A 26,620-nucleotide genomic window follows, 5' to 3' on the forward strand; every position below is an offset into this window, starting at 1 on the left:
GAGTTGGCATATTCTATAAACCTTTTCCTGTTAGGTTTTTTGAACTCTGAATAAGCCTTTTAACTAGCATGAATCGAAACTTTTTTACCATCTGAGTTTAAGAATAACGTCAAGATCGCGATACAAAGAATTTCAGTTGGATTTAACACAAGCGTGGTTCATTCTCGTGTACCTAAAGACAATCTACTGCAATAGTTCTATTCAAAAACAGTTATCCTTCGAACTATTACAATATTTCTAATGTTGAAATTCTAACGATAAGATCTATAAAATTTCAAATGTCCCGTTTGATAATTACAAAATTGAATCCAACAACAAAGGCATCTAGATAAATTTACGAGACAGTAAGCAACTCACAACACCATGCATGGCAAACCGTGAAAACTGCACTGATCACGTTATAGGCAAACAAAAAGATACAAAATACAATGTGTTGGTTTTGAAAGCAATGCTTTTTACAAATACAGAGTGGAGTATATAATGCACTGGGCCCCAGAAGTATACACAAAAACACCCTTGTGTAACACACCTGGTGATTACTGTTCTCGGTGAGAATCTTGCTCACCAGGGATGTCTCCTTTCAAAAATCTAACAACCCTGGCATTTTTCCATTTTCCCACGTACCCAGTTAAGTTCCCTCTTTGGCACAACATCCTACACAACATCATATCCCCTACCAGCCCAAGAGAATTTTTTCTGCCTCTTCCATATTTACCTGCTATCCCCCGTGAAGAAAAAAGCTCGCAGGGCTAGTTACACTGGGAAGTTTAATATATAGATTTCAGATAGCTTCCGATACATATAAAACCTACAGTATGTCAATGCAGATTGTCAGGTTTGCCATTCAAGTTGCCACAAGGAGATAAAACGTTTTTACGTGAATGGAAATTGAGAATAATAGACTAACGTTAGGGTGAATTTTTCTTCAATGAGCCATTAGGCTTCAGCTGTGACCTCCTGGTGATCACCATTGACAATCTGAGGAGCCTCGCTTTGCTCTACGCTTGCACTTGAGGCTGCCTCTGGATTGCTTGAAACTGGGGGTTGTTCGTCATTCTTGCCTGTCCATTTGGTTTTGTGCTGCTCCCTTCCGAATCCCTCATCGTAATTACCTACAATTTAATAAAGCGAGTCCAATAGAATCAAATCGATGTCATGGTTTTGGCAAAATTGGCCTAATCATCTCACGGGAAACTCTCTAATTTTGCTTCCTTGCAAGGAACAAGTGAATCACGCCTTACTTCTTCTGATGTTACATATAATCCACACAGGGATACACAAGTTCGTTAATAAATAAGAAATCTATCCAACTTTATATACACTGATGAATGTAGGGCAAAAAGTACTTTAGTGTGAAAGCGTTTAGCGTCAGAGGTACGACGGTATGACTTAATGTTGACCCAAAGTCGCTCTTCGGTTCAAGATGGTTTAAACTTTGATTCACAAATCTCCAAGGTTCCATCAAAATTGATGTTTCAAACATCTTTCTTTTTGCATAGTTTTTGTTGATTTAAACTTAATTCGTCGTTTATTCTGTCATGAAAACGTTGAGTTGAGATGGTACTTGATAATCATGAACACTCTTATTATCAAATTTCAGCTCAAGATTAAGATCTTGCTGCACCCAAAACTAAAATGCCTGCCAAAATTCATTGTCGTTTCTATATTTCTAATTTATTGCCCTTCTAATCGATGTTTCCACTCCACCCCCCCCCCCCCCCCCCTCCCGATAGTTCACGGTAATCCAGCATTCGATGTGACGAAAGTGTTCTAAGAAAATCGGTATTGATTGTAGCTTACCTTTGAGACGGAAGAGCTGCTTGAAGTGGGGCTTGCAATAGATTTTGCCGGACAGCGCTGCATAGTTTCCAAGCCTATGAAGTGGATATTACGACGATTAAACAAACATACAAACTAGAAGTAGCTATCAGAAAGCAATAATGTCCTGCCTCACAAGCACAGAAATTTTACCATTGTTACAAGGAAAATATTACGCAAGTGGTAGTACCAAGCCTCGGATGGTTTTACAATTCACAAGAAGTTTTGTTAGCATTTGGTTCCTTTCTGTGTACTCAATACAAAACACTCAATTTGTGTACTCAGTACTTCCATATTCTATTTATTTGCCCCTGAAATTGTTTTTATATAACATATATATAAAATAGTTTCAGAGGCAGGTTACCAATAATGTTTGCTATAGAAGGTTACTAAAAAAACTGTCAACTGCTTTGTTATTTTTTCTCCTTTGAGTCTCCTCTTCCTTAGTTTTAAACTACTTCTGTTAGCCTAGCTCTTCTTCAATTTATTATTCTTTTTTAACACTCCCTATAATGATTTTTTCAAAGAACTTCTTCTTTGAAGGATTCTCTGAAGCAGCTTCATTAAATAGAAAAGACAAATGGCACCTTTTCACAACCACCTCCTACCTCTATAAATCAGAAATGTAATAAGGACTTATTAAAACTGTAGTTTAATCTCACTTGCTTTACTATTTAAATAAAAGAGAATGTAACATAAACAGACAATATACCTTAAAGTGTTCTTGCATTCGGTGCATTTGAAGCAGAATTTGTGGAACATGCGGCCATCAGCCTCAAGCTTCTCCATTGGATACACCGTTTTGCCACATGAATTGCACTTGTTTCCCTGTGAGGGTCCTTTAGCCTCTTTGGCAGCAGTACCTGATGCTGGTCTGGCGGCTTTGTTTCCAGTTGGGAACTAAACAGAAGACAAGAATGTCATACATCGCTCATCATGAGTACCAAATATTAATGAATCATCATGATTAAAATCTTAAAATCATAATGATCATTGCTGATAATGGTTTCCATATGGGCGACATTAAATTCATGTTGGGTCACAGAAAAGATTTCACTAATCGTCCATTCTTTCCTGCGGCAGTTATAAAAAAGTTTCAATTGATACGATCTAAATGGCAAGTGCTATGATTAAAGATTCCTGCGGACAGAGCCGCAAAAGAATAAGAACATAGGAAACGGGAAGACTCGGAGTACTTTATTTCACTACATCGAGAAATTACTCAGGCCCCGTTCACACGGGAACGCAGTCGTTCCGTTCCGTTCTTTTCCGTTCCGAAAAGCGGAACGCTCAGGGGTTGTGTTCACACGGGAACGCTTCAAACGACATCGTTCCGTTCCAAAAAGTGGAACGATAAAATAAGTGATACGAAAAGTGGAACGGTACGCAATCGTTCCGTTCCGTTCCCATGTGAACGCGCAGAACTGGTCCAGAAAATGGAACGATAAGAGTTTTGCCCTTGGCGCATGCGTCTGTGTTGTTGTTGAGGGAAGGAAAAGGTGACAATAATAAACTCAGCGAAGAAAATGGAGGATTTCAAAAACACAATTGGGCTGAATCTCGCCGTCAGTCCATTTGAAAGATTCAACACCATTCTGCAAACATTGAAATTCCTTCCTTTTAAGGTTGGCTTCAATTTTCCCACGAGCTTGCTTATTTTGGGGCGCTTTTGTATTCTCCATTTTTTCAAACTGTTTAAAAAATTCAGAGATGGCTCAGAGATAAATCGAAATGATGAAATCTATCTCCATTATGGACATGCGCATTAAAAATCATTCACTTATTTTGGCGCGCAAATTGCAGAACGGAACGATTGCGTTCCCGTCTGAACATAAACAAAAATCGATACGCAATCGTTCCGTTACCGTGTGAACTGTATACCTTTTCGTTCCAGAAACTGGAACAAAAATGGAACGGAACGATTGCGTTCCCGTGTGAACGGGGCCTCAAACTCAAGGCCTATGACAAAAATTTTTCTAATCGTAAATATTTTCAATTCATACAAGAAAACCTAAACCACAGCACTATGTAACAAAGCCCGAAATCATAAAAATGCTTATTATGTTACGGTCAGTTCTCTGTTTGATCTAAAATATCAATCCATTAATAGCTTTAAAGCCATAATCTGTTTTTAAAATCCGCAAGATCAAAAAATGTGATATCGAGAACCAGAATATGTAAACGAGAAAAACACCAAGCTACCACCGACAAAACATTATTAATGTGGATGTTGAGTTTTCGTTGAAATGCTTTGATTTAAAAGGATAGGCCGGTCAACCACAACTTCAATCAAATTGCTAATCGAAATGGAACAAGGAAGAAGGAAATTCAAGGTAGTCAACTAAAAAATATTGAAAGGCAGAGATCCACAGAATATTGAAAAACGCTTCGACTGTTTTGCTGACCTTCAACAACTATGTTACGATAATCAATATTGGTATAGATAATCAGAAAGGGCTAAAAATTTCCTTCCAGCAAATCTTTGGGCACAGAGTAAAAAGGTCTGAAGTGTGCTGAATCATCGACATGATTCGAGGAAACGCATGCTAAATTGCAGGAAAGGTTAATGATCTAATTGGTTATACCTGTTTACAGTTTCAGGAGTTTTAGTTGAGTAGCTGTGTATAAAAGTTTTTGAGAATTGTTCTTTAGGCCTAGACAAATAAAAGTGCTATAGCATTCTTCTCTAAGGGATAAACATGTAAAAAGAAGAAAATGGGCGATTAGGGCTACGTGTTACAAATATTTTACCAGACAGGAAATCGTACAAATACAAAAATAAATGCTTAAATGAAAGGTAAGGCTTTGTCTGGTCGGCTCAATAGGGTGTTGCATTCTACAATTGCTCACCCCCATAGCCCCCACAACGCCAGGTCAGCTTCTCGTGCTACAACACGCAGTTTTCAGTTTAATCCCTACCCCAATATAAAAATTCTTGATTGAATTTATCAATGGTTAAAGATATGATAATCGGGGAAAATCGAAATAATGAGATTCTACCTGAAATTAAAGTGCATATGGCAGAACTTAAAGGCAGGCTTGTTTGTTAGTAAGGGCAGAAGCATCAAACAGATGTACGATGCTTTAGATATAAATGTTTCTATCAAAAATAGAGAATTAATTATCGGTCACCCTACCATCATGAGTTACAATACTGAAAGACTTCTCCTGCAAAATGACTAGGCCAGTCCCTGCTATTGTTAGGGCAACATATGGCACTGTTTATTTATGAATATCAATTTAGGTAATCAAGAATTCATAATCTTCAAACTTTACTTCAGTGACAGCTTCACAGGAAACTAAAAAAACACCAGTTCATAACTAATTCTTTATTCCTACAGACACGGAAGTGGACTCGTTTGGACAACTAAACTAAGACAGCCTGCAGGGCCCACGCCACTGGGGTCGGGAGAGGTGGGCATGCCCCAGACTTTTTATGAAGCAGGTAATTTCAAAGCTATAATCAAAGGTGAAAGAACCCTTGACCCCCACTTTCGTTAGCCCTGCCCACCCCCCCCACCTTTAAATTCGCGGGGTAGGCCCTGACCTGTTGTACCAGAGTGGCCCATTTGTTCTAGCAAAAAATACCTATTGTTAAGGAGACATCTACCAAAATTATATTGGTCCAACATACTGCTATATGGGATAATGATACAATTATCAGAAAAGCAAATAATGATATAGGGTGGTCACAAATGTAATGAACATAAATTTATCAAAGCAGAACAGCCACTTATCGTGAAAGTGTTTTCTAAATCAAAAGCTGTTGTATTCACATAGCCGTGGTTTATATCAAACCATTTAACATTCAAAACAAGGAAGGTTCCAGGTGTTTTTCCGAAATTATTTTTCTAGATACTGAATCTATGCAAGGCAACAAACATCTACCAGCTGTCGAGTGTAGCTTGTAAATATCAATTGTAATTTTAAAGATAAATAATGAAATCAATTCAAACTTAGCCTAGTGCTTAATGAGATAAAAAACAATAAACAAGGCCGGCTTTAAAATTTGTTCAAGCTTTGTCGCGCAGTGTATGGAAGAAAATGATAGAAAAATGTAAAAGAATACTAGGCGTTTGACCGAATCATGAAATATGAATGCCAATATATAATTCGAAGCAACTCACATTTTCCATTTTGTTTTAACGTATTTTCGAAGAGTTTTCTTTTTACTTATCGTACGTCTTCACAAAACGAGTCCAACTGGCGGTTTTGACACTGATGGCGATATCATGGTTTTATATCTGTGATTTGTTAACAAAGAACAAACCACTAAGAAAAGGTAACCTTCATAGGAAATGACATTGTTAATTCTGGCTGAATAAGGGCCTTAACTATTCTTTTGTGAGGGTGGAATGAAGGTTAAAGAAGGCAGAACTAATAGCGGTTTTGAAGAACGCACGATACATAGCATTGTGAGTGTAGAAAACACAATCTCGACGAATGACGTCATACTCGACTAAACAACTTGAATTACGAAACATGAGATTGTGATGAATGAAGGTTTGATAACATAGTCGTTGATAACAGTCTTGAATTCCGAATCAAGAGTGAGTACAGCATCTGATCTAAATAGTATGCGTATAACTCAAAAGCTTGAAAAACCAAAAAAATAAATATTATTTTTTTGATACAGTTGTACTATCTTTAGATGATATCCATATTTACACAACTTTTGAAAATTCCCAGAAAAATTTCTCGAAATTCCGAGACGGACATGGTAGAAATATCTGAATTCTTGTGGTCATTTACGCCCAGTGGTTTTCCTGAAATAACTCTGGTCACATTTGCGTCATCAAAAGAAAATATCCGCCTTTACCAAAAAGAAATCTCACAGGTTTACAAAACCAGCCATCACAACGTTATAACAAAGGACCAGGGGCGTAGTGCTAGGGGGCCTCAGGAGGACTGAGCCTCCCTTCTTAATGCTGAAAAGTAACCGACTTCAACTTTTGCTATTGTTTTTCGCAGCGCTTTGCGAAAGAGCCCCCCTTGTTATTTTGATAGAACTAAACACCTGCAAAGGCCTCAGATTAGCCTTCACTAGACAACGTCAGCCAAATCTCTGATATTCATAGAGATTAACCTGAATACCAGATTCAATCTATAAAAAATAGGAGAGAGACTGGTACCCAGGGTACACAGAGATATGCTGATATCACAATAAACAGAATAGTATTCCCAACAATACACTGATGAATTTTATGGCCTCGTTTTGAAATTTACTACAAACTTTCAATGATACATAACGTTACTGTACGACTTTTTTGGCTACATTTTGATTAACCACCTTACGTCAATTAAGGATACTGTACAGTAAACTCCCGATAACTCGAAACATCAGTAACTCGAATATTCGCTAAGTCGAACTGTTATGGTTTCCCTTTGCCCAATACATTCATTTGAAAATCCCCTAAATAACTGGAACATTCGTTAAGTCGAACCATTTAATTGGCCCCTAGGAGGTTCGAATTGTTGGGAGTTTACTACTTTTCATACTTTTGGTGCTTGCATTGAAGATTTAATGACGATAGTAAGTTGACTGAAAGAAATTAGCTAATTGTTGTCAAACCCTTAAAAACAAAAATTTATGTCGTCAAAAACAATATCACAGGAACTAGCATTGTTTAATGTAGTCAAATGTAGTCTTAGTTACATGAAGTCAAAGGTCCTTGTCCTTAGGAATTGTCTAGTTTCCATACTGTTCGACCTGATAGTCATAAATAAACATGATTAATAGTCATAAATTAGCATGTTTGATTATTTGAAGTAAAGAGTTAGGGTTAGGGTTAGGGTTAGGGTTAGGTTTAGGGTAATCAGGTCGAGCAGTATGGAAACTAGACAGCTCCTTGTCCTTAGCTGAGTCTTTATTAAGTTTGAAGTATTTTTCAAAAGGAGGCCATAAGTTGAATTGGTGTATTGTCTAACTGTATGCTAAAATCACGTGTACTATCAACGCTTTCTTTTCTGTTAGGCAAAGCTTATAGACTAGGCTTAATGTAAGCTTTCTCTAATTCCGAAGCTCATCCTCTGAAATTAGTGTTGGATGAAAAGAACCTTTACATCAATAGCCTTTCTTGTAATTCTCATTAGCTTGCAATCTTCTGCGAATATTTTCATTACTTTTTAGACAAAATTACTCGCAGTATCCTGGATGATATTATATCATCATATAAGCCATTTTGATTGTTAAAAAATCTATAACAGCACTGTAGACATGATAAAGAGCACTATATACAGGATAGATAGGTAAACAAAGATTATCATTATTAAAAAGAAGCCAGCAAAAAATAAGGAATATAGGATATAAAAACTCCCAACATTTGGATGTAATCTAGGTTTTCAAAAAATTTGTCTGTAATATCTTTCGACACCGACATCAGCAAAAAGACCCACAACGCAAACGTAGAAGTAAACGTAACACATACATACACTCACGACACAAACTTAGGATGCGGACGAAAAACGCAAACGTAAGACCAAAATGAAAAATGCAAACGTAAGACCCAAACGAAAACGCAAACGTACGACCCAAACCAAAACGCAAACGGAAGACCCAAACGAAAACGCAAACGGATGACCCAGACCAAAACGCCAACGGAAGACCCAAACCAGAACGCAACCGTAAGACCAAAACCAAAACGCAAACGGAAGACCCAAACCAAAACGCAAACGGATGACCCAGACCAAAACGCAAACGGATGACCCAGACCAAAACGCCAACGGAAGACCCAAACCAAAACGCAACCGTAAGACCCAAGCGAAAGAAACAAACATATGTCCCGAACGAAAAGCACAAACGCAAGACCCTACAGAAAGACGCAAATGTAACATGCAAACGTAAGAGACGAACGTAAACTGCAAACGCGAGACAAACAAAAATTGCAAGCGTAATAACAAACGAAAGATGAAAAAGCAAATTGAAAGACGGAAACGCAAGATGCAATCGTAGCACATAATCCGCCCAAAAAGATGAATTTGTTTCTAACATACAATTCCTACTTCCGACATCCCATCGATTGTTAAACCAAAAACAAAATGACCTTTATTTGACAAACTTTTCTGCAAATATTGTATAACATAACCAGAGTTATTGTTATCAAAGACATTAATCTCTCTTGATAAACTTAAGATTGACTGATCTGTAATACCAACAAATATAAAATGTAGCTGAAAACAAATAAAAAATGCGATACAATGTAAACTTGATCCCACACGTTTATGCACACAATTAAACTGGCATGATGTCGAATGAAAACATTCATTGTGACCTTTGTTCACTAATGCACTTCGAACCCTACCGTAAGAAGTAAGGAAAATTTAGCATGTGAAATACTGTTCCAGATACCTTAAACTGAGACAAGAAATCTACAAAAATTATACAAGGGGATCAATATTAAATCCAATGTTTCAAGTGACCAATGCTGCAAGGCAGTTATAATGCTTACATATAGGGACACGTATGGGGGAAGGAGGAGGAGATATGTCACAACCAACGTGAACTGTGAAATTTTGGTTTCATTTTCTTGCATAGTTTCAGAGAAAATTGCATTCATACAAAGATAAATCGAGATTTTTGGTTTCAAATACAAAATCAGAAATCGCAGGTTTACTTTCTACGGTTGAGATTTTACAAAAAACTATGAAACTAAGGAACTAGGAAAAATCAAAATTATCAACTAGAAAGGCAACCACACCAGAAAAACAAGTTTTTGGGACATTTAAAAACACTTTTGAGTATTTTAATGTCGCTGAAAGTTTGAACTTACAAAGTTTTTAAGGAAATATATTAAGCTAATACTTGAACACACCATCCTCTAAATGAAACTATTGCATATCAGAATTTATGAGCTAGCACATAAACTAGATGTTTTCTATCACGTATATTCGTGAAAGAAAAGGTTAAAACACCCAAGAAGTTTCTAAATTCTGCAAAAATCGAAGGCTAATAGAAAGTTCCTCAATTTATTTGCATAACCATGGCAATACAAAAGGATCTCTTAGATTGTTAAAGAAAATGAGATTGTATCGATATTGTCTTATTTTTCTTAACAGTGATAGAGCATCTTTCGACTGTGAAAACTGTTTGCTTTTTTAAAATGAAAATAATAAAGAATTCTAATAATTTCTAAGACAATACTCGGTGTTTCTTGGCTGTTGTTCAGCAAACCCAAATGTACCTCGACAAATATGTACCTCACCAAAAGTATGAATAGAGGAGGTCGAGGGGCAAATCATTATATGAACTTTCATACAACTTCGAGGAAAATCCTATTTTTATCAGAAAATCCCTGAAAATCCTATTGTTTCATCAGAAAATCCCTGAAAATCCTTCTGTTTTCGTGGGAATCTTGTACGCTATTTGCAAGAGCGATTTGCCTCCGGAGGCGGAAAACAGCGATTCACTTAAAAACAACACTACTACTTAACGATTATGATTATTATGAACGGCAAAGTGGACATGCAGATTGCAATTAATCAGTCTTTGAGTTGCCCGTTGATTGTGGTAACACTGAACCATATGTTCAAAGCCTTATAGAAGCACAAACAAAGAGGTATAAAAAGCATGACAGAAATTAGCTTCACTTTGAACAGAAATGTGTTACTACAATTATACTCTGTATACAAAACGATGCCCTGCGTCAAAAAGAGCACCCGATACGAAAACAACATGATTAAACCATTTTACATGCTAAAACAAACTCACTTCCACCTCCATAGTGTAAAGACAGTCGTGAAATCTTGGAGATACTTTCAGTCTGTTTTGAAGTACCTGCAGATGGTCTTCCCAGTGACCTGAGCACAAGAGCGAGATTCCAGCATAAGTTTTGTATTTCCGCGTGCCACACCTCACAACGGAAGCAGAATCAAACACTGGGAGCCAACTTTTTGCAAAGAAGGCTGTTTGTCGTCGTAAAATCCCCAATTAATGTACACTCGATAAGAGTGATTTTATCTGCTTTTGAATACAAAGGGATGGGGGGGGGGGACTTAGAATAACTGGCTATTATTTAAATTTTGTAAACTTCTTGATCCTGAGAATTGACATGATGTTACCCGGAAACGAGTTTTTTTGCTTCAAGGTACCAAGGCCTGCCTGGCTCCCAACCTTATTACATACTATGAATCATTTTGAGTGAGGCTCGAGCCAGTCTGTTTCTGCCTACAATGGCGCGATGCAATAGGGTAAATTAAGTAGTCTGACACTGCGTTGTTACCCACTCTTGGCTACCCCTTCTCTCTTACTTGTTGATTTTCATTGATGCGTAAGAGTTGATTTTCAAGTATATTCAACAACCTTGAACTGGCTTTAGGCAAAGCAGCGACAGGCGAGTGGCTAAAACCTTTAAGAAGTTAAACTTATTCATATTTACCGACATGAAGTCAAAGCTGTCAAATATAATGTTGCTATTATCCTTATCAGACCCTGTTAATTATTCTACAAAAAGTAAGCTAGGAACAAATCTAGGATAAACGTTCCCGATTAAATTTCTGGCAAATTGCAATCGTACAAGTTACATGTTCTCAGACTAACTAGTTATACACATCCAATTACAGCGTAGAGCAGAATTACAGATATGTTTAATTGAATTATTCGATTCAACTTGATATATGTGGGCAAAACCATATGACACGTCTGGGCTGATTCTCCCACTTCTTTGGCTTTGATCAAAATTTTCCCACATCAATAAGTTATTCCAGTACGTGATAGAAACCGGGAAATAGCAACAAGTAAAGATGCCGCGGCAACCTGATCAATGGATAACTTAATCAGATCAGAGATAAAGATCAAGTTACAATTAATAGAAACAAATAATGTAAGATGCAGATTCTTGAGCATAAGAACATATTGATCACTATTGATTATCGATCATCTGAACATTGATTATGATGACCCGAAGTGATTGGGAATGACTAGAAGTGATTGGGAATGAGTAGGAGTGTTTTGGAATTCAAGGGATGATTGGTAATGACAAGGAATGATTGGGGATGCCTAAGAGTGATGGGGAATGACTAGAGAGTGATTGGAAATGACTGGGAGCGATTGGGAAAGACTAGGAGTGATTGGGAATAACTAGAAGTGATTGGGAATGACTAGGAGTGTTTGGGAAGGAGTATGAGTGTTTTGGAATTCAAGGGATGATTGGTAATGACAAGGAATGATTGGGGATGCCTAAGAGTGATGGGGAATGACTAGAGAGTGATTGGGAATGACTGGGAGCGATTGGGAAAGACTAGGAGTGATTGGGAATAACTAGAAGTGATTGGGAATGACTAGGAGTGTTTGGGAAGGAGTATGAGTGTTTTGGAATTCAAGGGATGATTGGTAATGACAAGGAATGATTGGGGATGCCTAAGAGTGATGGGGAATGACTAGAGAGTGATTGGAAATGACTGGGAGCGATTGGGAAAGACTAGGAGTGATTGGGAATAACTAGAAGTGATTGGGAATGACTAGGAGTGTTTGGGAAGGAGTATGAGTGTTTTGGAATTCAAGGGATGATTGGTAATGACAAGGAATGATTGGGGATGCCTAAGAGTGATGGGGAATGACTAGAGAGTGATTGGGAATGACTGGGAGCGATTGGGAAAGACTAGGAGTGATTGGGAATAACTAGAAGTGATTGGGAATGACTAGGAGTGTTTGGGAAGGAGTATGAGTGTTTTGGAATTCAAGGGATGATTGGTAATGACAAGGAATGATTGGGGATGCCTAAGAGTGATGGGGAATGACTAGAGAGTGATTGGGAATGACTGGGAGCGATTGGGAAAGACTAGGAGTGATTGGGAATAACTAGGAGTGATTGGGAATGACTAGGAGTGTTTGGGAAGGAGTATGAGTGTTTTGGAATTCAAGGGATGATTGGTAATGACAAGGAATGATTGGGGATGCCTAAGAGTGATGGGGAATGACTAGAGAGTGATTGGGAATGACTGGGAGCGATTGGGAATGACTAGGAGCGATTGGGAATAACTAGGAGTGATTGGAAATGACTAGGAGTGATTGGTAATCCTATGAGTGATTGGGGGTGGGAATCCTAAGATTGATTGGAAATAACAAGGAGTGATTGGAAAATACAAGGAATGATAGGGAATGACTAAGAGTACTCGGTGACTGATTATGGTGACAACGAAGGTTATGGCCATGACGATGAAGATGTTTAATGATAATGATTGGTCATGATGATTTATGATTGATGATAACGATTGGTGATTGCGGTAACAGAATGAAATGGACTACCAAGCCTAGAAAAAGATGTGGTTAACGCAAAGCAAGACTTAATGCTAGCCAAGGTTTTAAATGCAGCAGGTTTGGTTTCCAAGTACATCACCTACGCGCTATCATGCGTGTACAAGAGTTAAATATTCATGAAATGACCCAGCAGCAGTACAAAACAAACACTTTAAAACAAGATGACACTTTTCAAAACCTCCTATCTTATGATAAAATAGGACCCTAGTCCCTAAACATTTCACCTCTTATAAGGCTGCCTACTCTCGTATGTTTGCTGGGCGCTAGACCAGGCTCTTCTTGACGATCCTATAAATCTTACTGTTGTATAATTTGCGAAAAGAGTAGCAAAAATAAAATTTTAATATCTATTATCCCTGCAAGGACATTTTTTTGACCCTGTCCCATTTCTAAGCTTCTAAGACCAAGACCGTGTCAGTACCAAATATAGCGACAGGCAAGTTGGAACAATAAAAGGTGTCAAACAGTTATCAAATGACTGAAAAGAAAGGGTAATTTGATGATTATCACAACTGATTCTGAAGGAAGAGAACGTTGAAAATTCTTCTCAAAACTAGCAGCAGCTCAAATACATTTAATACCACAAAACACAACTACACATCACAAAACAACCAAACCCAAGACAACATAACACAACACAACACAATATAACACAACACAACACAACGCAACACAACACAACACAACACTACACAACAGAACACAACAAACGCAACGGAACACAACAAAAGAAATAAACACAATAGAGCTCGACAGAAAGATTGTTGAAGTAAAACCCTCGTTCTTGGCTGCAAAATTGGAGATTATTTCTATGCAAATGAGGCATTGATATACTATACAGTTGGAAAAAACATGAAAAGAGACCGAATGAAAGGACTTGTATAAACCTGCCACTTGCTCAACTACTGGTCCCACGAGGGAACCTTTTGTATTCTGGTGTATTGTTAACGTCGAGGTCGTTTTGTGGTTTAGTAAAAAGTTTGTGTCGTAAACACAATTTGAGTTGAGCATAAATGCAATTTAATATAACAAAATAAAATTAATATAATATAATATAATATAATATAATATAATATAATATAATATAATATAATATAATATAATAAAATATAAAATAATATAATATAATATAATAAAATATAATATAATAAAATATAATATAATATAATAAAATATAATATAATAAAATATAATATAATATAATATAATATAATATAATACTAAATAATAAAACATAATCATCATCTGAATTGAGAAGTATTTCAGGAAATTCAAGTGTTTACAGAATAAATAAATCCAACATGGAAAATATTTTAACAAATTGATAAGATAACAAATGGACAATATTCTAACAAATTGAATTCTAACTAAGGCGGAAAACACGAACGGCACCATTTGGTGCAAATTGTCAAGACAGCTTGATGGCAGTAAAACGAATATCAATAGTCCGCTGGTTCATCAGAAGGAAGATGAAATTATCGAAGGGGCGATGACTTTACATTTACTTGATACGATAAAAAAACCTTAGAGACTGTAACTTAAATAATCAGCATTTGTGGGAATTTTCTCACTTCAAAAAATCACTTGGCCCAGTTTTCGTGAAATCTGTCACATTGCCGCACAGGGTGACACAAAAACATCGTTTTGCTCCTTTGGCGAATAAAATCAAAACAATGCATTTCAAAGCGAAGTAGAAAACATTCTTCAACCTTCAACGTTTAATAAGAAACCTACAAAATCATAATCAAATTATTATTACAAACAATTGGCAAAAATGTTTCAGTGTAAATATCTTTTAATTTAGTATGGAGGCCTTAGGAATCTAAGTTACCAAGAAACTTTAGCTCGCTGTGATGACAAAATTGGGATGAGTTCTGACAAATACTACAATTTGCCGTGCACAGCCGTAACCAAAGTATGATAAAAGCTTTGCGTTTTAAACCTTACGGCGCAATAAGCCAAAGAAAATCTGCACGCAAATCCAGAGAAATCTTGCAACGAAATAGGTTACGAAATCTAAATTTCTTAAAAACCAGATATTTGGTACTTACATCCATGCTTAACGCTCAACCAAACCAAGCTGAGGTGAAATCAGTCCTGCTTCCTCTGAAATCTTGTTCAAATGCAACAAAGAGAGCTGGCTACAAACAGACCAGTAAACACGAGGAGCCACAACAACAGCAGGCAACTGTTATGCTTTTTGACCCTGCCGCTAGCTCAGCAAGAATTTGATCGTGTTCAATGTTAAACTTCTAAATTTAACATGTCGTGCACGAAATACTAAGCAAACATGCAAAATATAAGTAGCCCGCTTTTAAAGGAACCGAGCACCAGGACCAACTTAAGAAACAACTGAAGCACCTGTATTACACTGAACAGAGGCTTATCTGCCTAGTCGAAAAACCGGACCAGAGGACAAGGAATTCAGATATTTTGATAAAGATACTATGAATTACGACGGTAAAGAAGGCCAAGCAGTCACTGCATGACCCCCCGAATCTGAAATTCACTCGGAGAAAAATTTCGAAGTCACATTTGATCAAAACGGTGAAAATTAAATAGTTAATAAGGGTGCACTAGTCGTCACCATACTGTACTCAATGAAATTAAACAGGTCAGGCTTAAGCTTAAAAGTACGAATTAACATGCAAATGAGAGACACAAAAATCCTAATTTGATTAACATTCGCTTCAAGTTGAGCGTTTTAGAAAAACAAAAGCTAGGCTGTGTTGTATCACAAAACGATGTTGTATCACAGCTGAAAGTAACCAGCGAATAATTTCTAGGCATTTTTTCTGTATACAGACTGGTAATAGTCGTTTATACCTTTTGGTCTTCAGTTTCAAGTTGCAGGATAAAAAAGTCTCCTTGTTTTGAGTATCGGCAGTTGGAGTAATGGTTGAAAGGAAACCTCAAAAATAATGGTTGAAAGGAAACCTACGGTAATTAATATCGTACAGAAGCTAAGAATAAGAGAATAGAGAACTAGCTAAGATAAACGGAACCCAAAAAGCCTCATTATAGTTCAGTCCACGAATCTATGTTTTTGCATAGTATCTACTTCAACTTGGTTCTACTTCAACAATGCACTCGCAAGGATCTCAATGACAGGGTTTTGATTTATATTATTTTCGAGAGCAGGTGCGTGAATGTGTATTTTGTGAAAGTATAGACAGACTGTATTGTAACCAGTCGTGTAAGCAATCCACAGCGCATTCTAATGAATGTTAAGCCTTACAAGAGCGTTCTTGCCTGAAGCAAACAACAGATGATTTCGAAAACAGTTTATCAAGTGAAAAAATGCGGCTACTGTAGGTCGCCTGCAAGAAGTTGCTATCTAACTTGCATGCTAAAGACGAAAAAAAGTAATATCTTCATTTCCACTCAATTCATTTCCGAAAGCCCCCAAAAATCAACCAAATATCACCGGTACTCATGCAAACATTCGTTGACTGGCTTGGAAAATAGGTCGATAAAAGCAGACACTGCATCTTTCCAATATCAGGGAAATATAGAAGCTTTTGGGCTACCGTCATCACAAAAAGCCCAAGGCATGACAAAAAGCTTCAATACGGGAATACATCCAAACAACTTCAAAGTAGCAAACAAATCTTACAAGAGTTGGGTGTGAGTTGGAGAAAAGACACGCAATCTATTCACAGAATGACATATGTTTGTGTTGATACAGAAATTTAGTAAACTGATCTGCAGAATGCGAAATTCGGTGTTATGGCATTCTCTGTAATCTTAGGAATATTTAGATTCCTAAAGTTCAGTTCTACCGGATGAGATATTACTGTATCCGTATACATCAGGCACGGATAAGCACAAATGATAAATAAAAAGGTGATATGTGTACCCTAACCCCCCCCCCCCCCAAAAAGAACTTTCGCATGGCAGCTCCGAAGAAACATTGTTGGTTTCGAAGACCAAAAGGAATAAGATAATATTAATTCGTTGGATATGATGTCTGCCTAGCCGTACTCCAAGAGAAGCAAATTTTGCTTTTGCATTGAATTGATGGACAGTCGATGTGTTGAAGCGTTCGTAAGAAATTCTAAAAACATGGGTCATAAACCCGTCCTACCTTTCTATCGCAAAATTAAACATAAATTAAATTTCTTGAGGCAAATAGATTTAAAAACTCACAAAAGGAAAGTCACCATCCAGATTTTCCGCATCTGTTAGCTTTTCTACTGAACTAAGAAGTTATAAACCCCACCGCGACACCAGCAAAATACACGCGCATACCCAACAACCCCCCCTCCCCCCCCCCTCCAAAAAAAATTTCGTCGACTTGGATTGCAAGCTCTGTATCGAAGGCATTGATACTTGTGGTTATGATCCTTCCAGCAGTGGATGCAAGAACAGCAAGAAGAACTCTATCTTACCACGCCCAATTTCTACCCTGAGCTTTAGCAGACTTAAGCTGGGCAGAACACATTATATCTTCTAAAGCTCTTTAAATTGAAAACACCTACCTTTCTTTTAACTGGTGTATTGCTTTTGGATATTGCCTCAAATTTGGACCTTATGCTGGCCGCTGTTGGAGATGCCTCGTTTTCAGCTCCATCGACTTCCGGTTTTTCTTCTCTCTCTGCACCGGGAGTAGGGCGGTGGTGCCTCTCTTCTCTGCGGAAAATACGGGGCTGACTACGTTCTTCTTTGTGAGATGGGGCATGATGGGATCGCTCTACTTTGTGACTGGTTGCAGAGGCTGACTTTTCAAATCTTGCACGCGCAGCCCCTAAAGAATTTAAAACACATAATCACATCAAAACACATCAAATAAAGGTAGCTTGAATAGATTGAAATCATAGTCTATTTAAAGAGACTATGTTGAAATGTAGAGTTATAACTTCTGTTTCTAAACTTCAAAAACTTTTACCTTTACCTGAAACCAAATGTTTCCCAAGAATACTTCAAATACTTTAAAGAGGGTTTGTCCAGACTTTGCTATAGAGAGTTTTTGGTAATTCTTTTATGTTGTGCACAAAATAGGTTCGATAGGCAAAAGATGTCACTTCCAGAGAACAATAGTGCTATTTTAGGCAAAACGGTTAAGAAGCTCTATTACCTGTGGACTCTCCTTTGTTGACCCTACCAGGACCTCCTTGGGGCCTATGGCGATCCCCATCATGCTTCTTTGCCTCGAACCTCGCCCTAATTTGAGCTGGTGTCAGTTTTGGCTGTTCCTCTTCCATTTCCCCGCTCGGTTGCTTTTTTACACTTCCACGAGGTAGTGTTGCAGATTTGCGCGTTTGGCCCTCGTGACCTGCCGCGGTAGGTTCCCGATTTGACGCAGATCTAGAAGTTGATAATTAAAGATTGATGATGTATCTTTTTTCAAGAGCGAGGTCCAATAAAAGTGGTTCAGAAAGATGCCCCGTTAAAATGACTCTGTTTGCTAAACAACAGTTCAACATCGCAATGAATTCTGTCTTGATTCAAAAGCAGGGGCGAACACTTGGTCAAACATTTGGGTTTCAATAAAATTGCTTCAATAATAATAATATTTACTTTACACGAGATACCTTTCAGCAAAAAAGACCTATTTACAATATTTGTTTAACAATAATAAGAGAAAAAAAAATATATAAATAAAATAAAATAATGTGAATTGCTGCTCTACTCCAAGGGGTCGTGTTTGGGTCCTGTGTAAGCTTCGAAAGATACCCTCTAAAACCAGTTTTAAAACGAGCGATGGATTTTTTTCTCGAATGTTGTTAGGGATATCATTACAGTTTAAATAAGATGACGTCACATTTTTTATTGTTTTAAAACAAAATACCATTGTCCTCTCAAGTCTAAAGTCTTGGGAAAGACAATCGTAGAAAATTACCTACAGAGTAATTTAAAAAATGACAACAGAAACAAGCCAAATACGATTCCTTATATTTTCTCAAGCTCGTGAATAAAAATGATAGACTGACGTTTTAAATTCTTAGAAATGTACTGGTTCGACACAGGACACGGTAGAAAACAGGAACTATGCGACTGTAAAGATATAGAAACTATTCCAGCACTACAATAAGCATGGAAACAAAATGTTTCATGCAGATAATTAAGAGCAAAAAAATCCACCCTAAAAGAGATCCATCAATTCAATCATTTAGATTAAATTTATAAATGACATAACCACCGAAGAGCATAGTAAAACAACTGTATTAAATTAACTTGATCATAAAGTTTTGTTCAAGGGACAGATAATTAAATCACTTGTTCATGGATAAAGAGTGAATCCAAACTAACTAACTGTTCAATATCGGAAAAGTTGTGAAAGAAGTTGAGGAATAAACATAAGGCATAAAGATGTACTAGACCTCCAATACATCGATCATTTTACCTTATATTCTTTTCCACTAACTAACCGTTCAACTATGTTCCTTTCAACAACACATCAACCACTGAAAATGCGTTGATAAACTGCAAGTCCAGTCTTTTACTTGAAACAGAATGTGTCAGGAAAATTTACTCATATCATTCTTAAACGATTAGCGCTCGTATTGTGTTTTAATATCAACAGTAAAAGATTTTAAGCACAGGAAACAAGTCTCTTTGTTTTGGAGTTCAAAAGAACAGAAGGGTTCGCATTAACTCTAAACAGAGAGCTTTGCTGTCACCATGCCAACACTAAGGTGGACTGTCGAAATCAGGTTTCATTTTACTTTATATTATCTTCCATGGCCAATTCATACGCCCAATGACGTCTTTTCGGTTACCTGTCCTTTTGCTGGCTCAGTGAAAATTCATAAAACGTGGAACAGTTTTACTGGAAACAACAGATTATTTTATACAGCACCCCACATACGACATGGACTTGCTGCAAGTCTATCTCTCAATAAAATAAGTAAATAGACAAATAGGGACAGAGAAAATAAATAGAGAAATATATATTTAGAGAGAGTGGGACTTATATCAAGTCAACATTCGACAGGACTATGGCAACATGGTGTCATCTTACGATGTCATAATAAAATTCACTCTTTTCTCGTTGCGATGCACTAAACATGACGTCAAGCAGTGTTTAAATTATTGTATTTTTTTTCTCTCCATGATGGAAAGCAATACCCCTTTCGCAAGGATCCCTTGAATGTGACATAATCTTCCCATAATTCCTTACATTTAACACTTTTTATACATAGTCATCCAAATTACTAGTATTGATGAAATAACATCCCGAAAAATCTTGGACGTTAAAAATTTTATTGTCCAAAATTATTTGTAGCTTGAAAATTTCAAATGTATGAAAATTTTGCCGTTTTAAATATTAACTGTGATATATTGTTGAAAATCATGCGCGTTCGAATCTTATGATAGTTATACACTGCACAAAGACCTACTTACATTTTTTATGCGAAACCCTATTGAAGAAATAGAGGTGTATAGAACATTTCAGCTAGCTCTTTTACCGTTTTATTCGCAAAATAGAGACACATTTATACCACTATATAGACACGTAAGTAGAAGTCTTTCATTTTCCAATTCATCTCAGTCGTCAACAACGATAAAAGGTGATGCTCTCTAGGCGGGGTATTATATACCTTACAAACCTATTGTTCATTGAAAAGCGGGTTGAATCATGTGACCTGAAGATAGCTATCACATATCAGAACATAATAAACTGTACCCAGCACAGTGACCTCGATGCTATGAGGAGGCTCGAATAACTCCAATCGGAGTTCGCAGAGACTCCTCAAATTTTTATTGCATTATTACTAGTATTAACTTTATCATCACCATCGTCATCATCATAATGATCACCTAAAATGTCATAGAAGATATGTTAGCATTTCCCATACCCTCGACATTTGCCATAGAAATTTCTTGACGGGAAATTTGAGAAATTGTATGGTGAGGAAATTGTAAGGCAACCTGATGTAGGAGTTGATGTTTATTACGAAACAACATATTTAATGCCAGATAGGTAGTAAGATCGATAGAAAGCCTGAGAAACAAATCAAATGCGACAATGAAAGGGTTTGGCTTGGCAGCCATTTGTAGGGAGTTGGCATGACTTATATTACATCATCTGGAACAGAACCAGGAAATCCACCCGTGGGCATTGATGGCGGTGATGAACGTAAAGATTACTGGTTGGACAAAAACTTACGTAGTTGACTTTCTGTTTCATTTCATCAGAGTTTTGTATCTCGATTTTTCTGTTTAAATTTGTTATATCTAAATATCTAGATTTCACGCGATATTTTTGGGAAATAATTGAAAACAAGCGATTATCAACCACTATGCCATGACACAAGACTCTTCGGTGGGAGATTGTCAGGTGGACCGTGGGAATGTATCCAATTCAACTCAGAGGTGGTTCACATTGCTCAACATTTTCACAGGCATACAAACACATACTCTTTTTGAAGAACCCTCCCCCTTAAAAACGTACAGGAAACATATACGCACAAAAACAAGCATAGCATTCAAGAATTCAACAATTCATCAGTTCTGATAAATAGATAAACAATGCTTTGTAATTTCGAACCAGAGCAAGAAGTATTCTGCTAAATAAGCGACTCTAATGAACGCTATCATTCTGAACCAAAGAAATTGCTTTCGTTTTTCCTTACCAACTTTCAAACGGGTTTAATTTTTTGGGAGCTTTTTAGTTTTAGGGTAATAACCCTTCAAATCAATGGAAAAAGTTACAAGAAAGGCAATAATTAGAGAAACAATAAAAAGCTAAACAAACCTGGGTTTGGAAACATGGGTTTCAGTGGTGGTCGAAGCAGCCCTTTGCTTGTTAAATTCCTTTCTTTTCTCGTCAGCTGATGTCGCAGCAACGGTTGCAGCTCTTCCCTTTGAGGCAAATGACGCCTTCTTTTCTGAATGGGTAGTAGCACTTCCATGGACAACTTTCTTATCTCTGTGTGTATCTCCTTTGCCATGTGAGCCCTTTCTGTCTCTAGCCAGATCATGTGCATCATCGCGACCATGGGAGCCTTTCCTGTCCCTTCCTTGTGCACTCTTCTCCTCTTTTCCATGTGAGCCAGCCCTATCTCTAGTTCGCCCATGCGCTTCATCGTGGCCATGAGAGGCTTTCCTGTCCCTACCTGTTCCATGCCTTTCTCCTGCCTTTGTTTGCACGTGATCACTGTGCCCATCACGTGGTTTCTCCTCGTGTTTCTTTGAAGCTGACTGTCTTCTTGCTCTAGCAGAAGACTCAATTTTCGGCTTTGGAGCATCAACTTTTGGCTTTTCTTCCTTTCCTACAGCCCTAGGGGCATCATGCCCGTGGTGACCACCCCTTCGTTTACCCTTGGGGCTTCCTCCCTGCTTTTCTTCCTTTGGGACTTTAACTGTCTCCTGCTTTTCTTCTTCTGCATGTCTTACCCTTCTTTGGCGTCTAGGGCTATGACCTTTAGCTCCTTCTTGGTCGACTTTCTCATGCTCTTTCTTATGTTGACTTTCTTTTTCGTGATCCGCTTGCTCCTTTTTTGCTTTCGAAATTCTCAAAACTCTTTTCTTGTGTTTGTCTGACCCTCCTTCGTGCTCGTGTTGTTCTCTTAAAAAATTAAATTAGATTTCATAAAATGCAAAAACTCATTTATTACTCTTTTTCATAACATACAAAAATTTAGAACAATATTTATGCAGTGTATACAAAATTGAGCACTTAAAATAGAAGAAACAAATAACATGTAGGTAATACAAAGCATATGTCAGCAGGTGTAAATCTAGGCCAGTTTCACAGGTTTCAGAAAATTAGTAAAGTTTTCATTATTGTTTGTCTTATAAAGATTTGCTATTTGTCCTCAATCTTAGATGTATTACTACCTATATCAATGTAACTAGAATCTATTGGTTTGCAAATATTTCAGAGAGGTGCCTAAAAAGGATATAAGAGTAAAGCAAAATGGATGAGCAACATTCAATGTACCTCTTTCATCAGCGAATAGAAATAATTTCAAGTCTTTGAATGAGACGAAAGGTAGCTAAACTGCTCAGTCTAAGATGCTTAGGTTCATTGAGGTGATAAAGAAGCTTGAAAAACTGAGGACCTTAATGATTAGCAGAGTTTGTTAATATAACCTGCTTGCTTTCATAACCAAACCATTGGAAAATGCAACTCAAGACTGAAGTGCAAAAAGGGCAAACCAGCTACCAAGGGCCCAACCTCCCCACTTGTACCCCTGACACAATGCCCATTTTCAGAATCCATACTTTATCGCTACCCAACCAATAAAAAGCAAGTCAAAGATGTTAGCCCTCTTCAAAAGAAATTCCAGAGAAATCAGGGTATTTAGGGGCTACCCTGGCCTGTATCTAAAAGAAATACGGAAGGATAACCCAACGAAACTGAGAGAAACAGAAAACATATATGCAAGGAAGAAAAATAGAGCAAATCAAAAAACATAATATGGTAACAACATGGTAAATAAGATAAGAATGGTAGCAAGGAGCACAGTAGAAAGACAAATAAAAACACATAGGTAAGACACATAGATAAAAATAAGGTGGCTAGGGAGAGATGATGTAGTCTCCTTTATGCAACCAGTCTGTTACAAAATTTCAGAAACTTTGCAACTTTGTGAGAGTCTTTTGATGAAATATACCTCAATCAACACAAAAAAATTTTTGAAATGGGTCCTTCTACTTGGATAATAGATTTGGAAGACCTGGGTTCTCCAAAGTACATTGGCTTGGAGTTATGATCTAAGCCTTAGAAAATCAATGGAGTGGCATGATAAGTTTTGAAAATAGTGTCCTTGTGCATAAACAAAAGGCTGCAATAAAAAATTAAGTATCAATGTATAAGTATGTACTATTTTAAGATATTTCTAGAGTGTGATAAATCTAGAAACAAATAAAGCATTTTTTAAGCATGTGCTGATATGTGAATGCAAAGATAGAAAAAAAGGTGAATTGAGTTGTGCAGCCAAATTAAAGCAAGTTTTGCAGAGAAGTGACTTTCAAACAAAGAATGAGTGAGATAGCAATTCAGAGAAGATTTGTAAGCTCACTGAGAGGTTTTGGAAGACAGTTTAGGGCAAGTTATACCCTGAATGATCAGTCTAGTGAAAGTTTAGTTGAGGAAAAAATGATAAAGACAAATTGGATTGCAACAAATTTTCAACAAGGCTTCTCTATTTGATAAGGGAAGAAAATATTGCAATATATACACTGGGCAAAGATATTTCAAAAACATTTTTATCAGACTATTTATAGATATATATTTTTGTGTTTGACAATTTTATTGCATGCCATGAAAATTTTCCATGGGTGAACCAAAATAAAATTTCAATATCTACATTAGTAAGCATTTGATCCCTGCTCAAATAAAGAAAAAGCGACACAAATGTCTTTGTCAGATTAGAGTTCAGAATGTAGAATTAGCATTGGAGATCATTAAGGCACAGCCTGCTTGCATGCAACTAGTGATGTCACCATCCAGTAAAGTCATTGAGCTAGAGGTTTACAGTTGCATATTTCCTTGATAGCTTCTTTGTGTTTTGCTCAATGCACAATTATAGGACAAGAATAGAAAAATTTCTTAAAGACAATCTTAAATATTTCTCAAGAGGCAAGGATTTAAGCCTCTTTGAACTATCACTATGTTTGGTGGTCATTGCCAATTGTGTTTTCATACCCTTTCTGAAAAATCATGCTTTGTGTCACATAAAAGGGAAATAATGGGTGTTTGAGAAATGTGCCATTCTTTCTAGATGGACAAACTGCAAAGCTGTTTTAGCACTTTCTAAAAAAATTGCACTTTCATAATGAACCTCCTTTATACTACTAGACATTCCATGTTCAGTCTTTGGGAAAATAAATTGAATTTGATACAAAATGAATTGAATTTGAAGTTATTTTCTGACGACCAGGATCAAAATAATAAGTTCATTATATAAATCCTATAAGGTTAATTTTCTTTAAATTGTTTGGTAATCATAGCATGAAACCAAACATCTTTTAAATGTATAAAACTTATTTTCAATTTATTTTAACAACAATTTTAACCAAAAGAACCCTTTAACAACTTAATACCAAAATAAGTTTACATAGGGCTGGGGAAAAACCAACATAAGACGTATGTCTGTAACATAGTTGCTTAAGCTAGCAAGCTGATCCAAGTTGCTTAAGCTAGAAAGCTGATTCCAGGTCTCTGTAGCAGCGTTTAGTTGATTTAAAATACTTGTCTGAAACCCTGGGAAATCTCCTACGATGATATTATGAATCTTTTCTGATGACTTCCTTGTTTTCATTATCAATAATTAATAACCAGGACAGACAATTCCCAGATGCATGGTGTTTAAAGACGCAAACACAACCACGTGTGCAGTATATGTATGATCCCCTGTCTGTCCCAAACCGCTTGGCATTTCCCTAAACTCATAGAAACGCCTGTGTAAATAAATTTATAGAACAGGGAAGCTGAAATGGGCGCTGTCTTATAATGCTGCAGATAATCACCCAAAGCTAAGGTTAAACGCGTATTGACTCGCTATTTCATTTACTTTGACCACAATTTGCTTGTTATTCAAAACTTACTTCTCTTTATCATTGTCATTTTTATCAAGGGTTTCCGCTTTTCCGCATTCTGCCTCCATTTGCTTCAGATAGTCCTCGATAGCAATATCACCTCCACCATCAGGATTTAGGCCCTCGTCAGTATCTTGCTGTGCTTTCATTTTATCTAAGAATGCTTCCACTGTCATGTCTTCATCCTCTTTGTTATCAACTTCAGGGCCCTTCTGTGGCTCTTTTTGTTCATTTTCAAACTCTTTCAAGTAATCCTCAACGGTTTTCTCAGCCTGGTCACTCATTCCTGTTGAGGTAATGTCTGCCTGGTCTGATGCACTCCTTGCAGCAACCGCCTCGGCAAGGTAGTCTTCAACGCTCACCTCCATAATTCAAATAAATTCACAATATCTTTATTGATTTATGTTGATTTTTCGAGTAAACACTACCTTTTCTACCGCCAGCTAATAAAAAATGTGCCCACAAGAGAAATTACTGTGGAGAAAGCTATAGCGAACGGAAAGGGTGTCAACGAGCCTCATAAAAATTTAGTGTGCACCAGAGACTGCTTACGAGGGAGGGTAAGGATTGCGGGAGGGAAGGGTTCTGCTACCATTTCCCGTCTCAACTCATTGGGGTTTCCGAGGGAAGTCAAAGCAGAAAGAAAAAGGGAACACGCTATTTCATACATATAATCTTTTTTGGCATTTTCTCATTGCTTTTGCGTATAAAAAGGGCCTAAAAGTAGTGTATGAGATGCATCATCAATTATTCCACATAACCAGAAAGAGTCAAGACAATCTTGAGAATATGAACAATCATATCAAAATTAATCATTAATTTTCTTTTGTTAGGGTCTTGTCAATCCCTTTTGAAATGAATATAATCTTAAGCCTAGTTGGATTATTATCAGAGGTGAATTACTGGATGCCGCTTCTAGGGTTACTATCATAGACCAAAACGTTATGTTGAGTATTGGGGTAAGAACGGGTGTGATATGTAATCTTGGGGGAACGCATAAGGATCTGGGGATCTAAGCCCAAGTAATCCTCACAAAGTAGTTCATTCGCTGAATCA

At 37.1% G+C, this 26,620-nt stretch overlaps 1 protein-coding gene across 1 annotated transcript; it reads right to left on the bottom strand.

Moving 5' to 3' along the window:
- Nucleotides 1-141: 141 nt before the first annotated feature.
- Nucleotides 142-26,084, bottom strand: LOC135680783 (uncharacterized). Its single transcript, XM_065194965.2, has 7 exons — nucleotides 25,574-26,084; nucleotides 21,774-22,586; nucleotides 18,150-18,379; nucleotides 17,554-17,819; nucleotides 2,531-2,718; nucleotides 1,801-1,874; nucleotides 142-1,112 (listed from the first exon to the last, which is right to left on the bottom strand). Exons 1-7 carry the CDS (start codon nucleotides 25,930-25,932, stop codon nucleotides 937-939), a joined length of 2,106 nt encoding a protein of 701 aa, XP_065051037.2. The 5' UTR covers nucleotides 25,933-26,084; the 3' UTR covers nucleotides 142-936.
- Between the last annotated feature and the right edge of the window lie 536 nt (nucleotides 26,085-26,620).

This window comes from Rhopilema esculentum, chromosome 18 (assembly GCF_057945365.1).
Source record: "Rhopilema esculentum isolate cy_ngs chromosome 18, ASM5794536v1, whole genome shotgun sequence".
Lineage (NCBI taxonomy): Eukaryota > Metazoa > Cnidaria > Scyphozoa > Rhizostomeae > Rhizostomatidae > Rhopilema > Rhopilema esculentum.

Bases quoted from the DNA above. Each gene is read 5' to 3' on its own strand.
- LOC135680783 (XM_065194965.2), bottom strand. From the start codon at position 25,932: ATGGAGGTGAGCGTTGAAGACTACCTTGCCGAGGCGGTTGCTGCAAGG. The intron at 22,587-25,573 runs GTAAGTTTTGAA...TAATTTTTTAAG, and splicing joins AATGACAATGATAAAGAGAA to AGAACAACACGAGCACGAAG. The intron at 17,820-18,149 runs GTAATAGAGCTT...TAAATTCTTTAG, and splicing joins CAACAAAGGAGAGTCCACAG to GGGCTGCGCGTGCAAGATTT.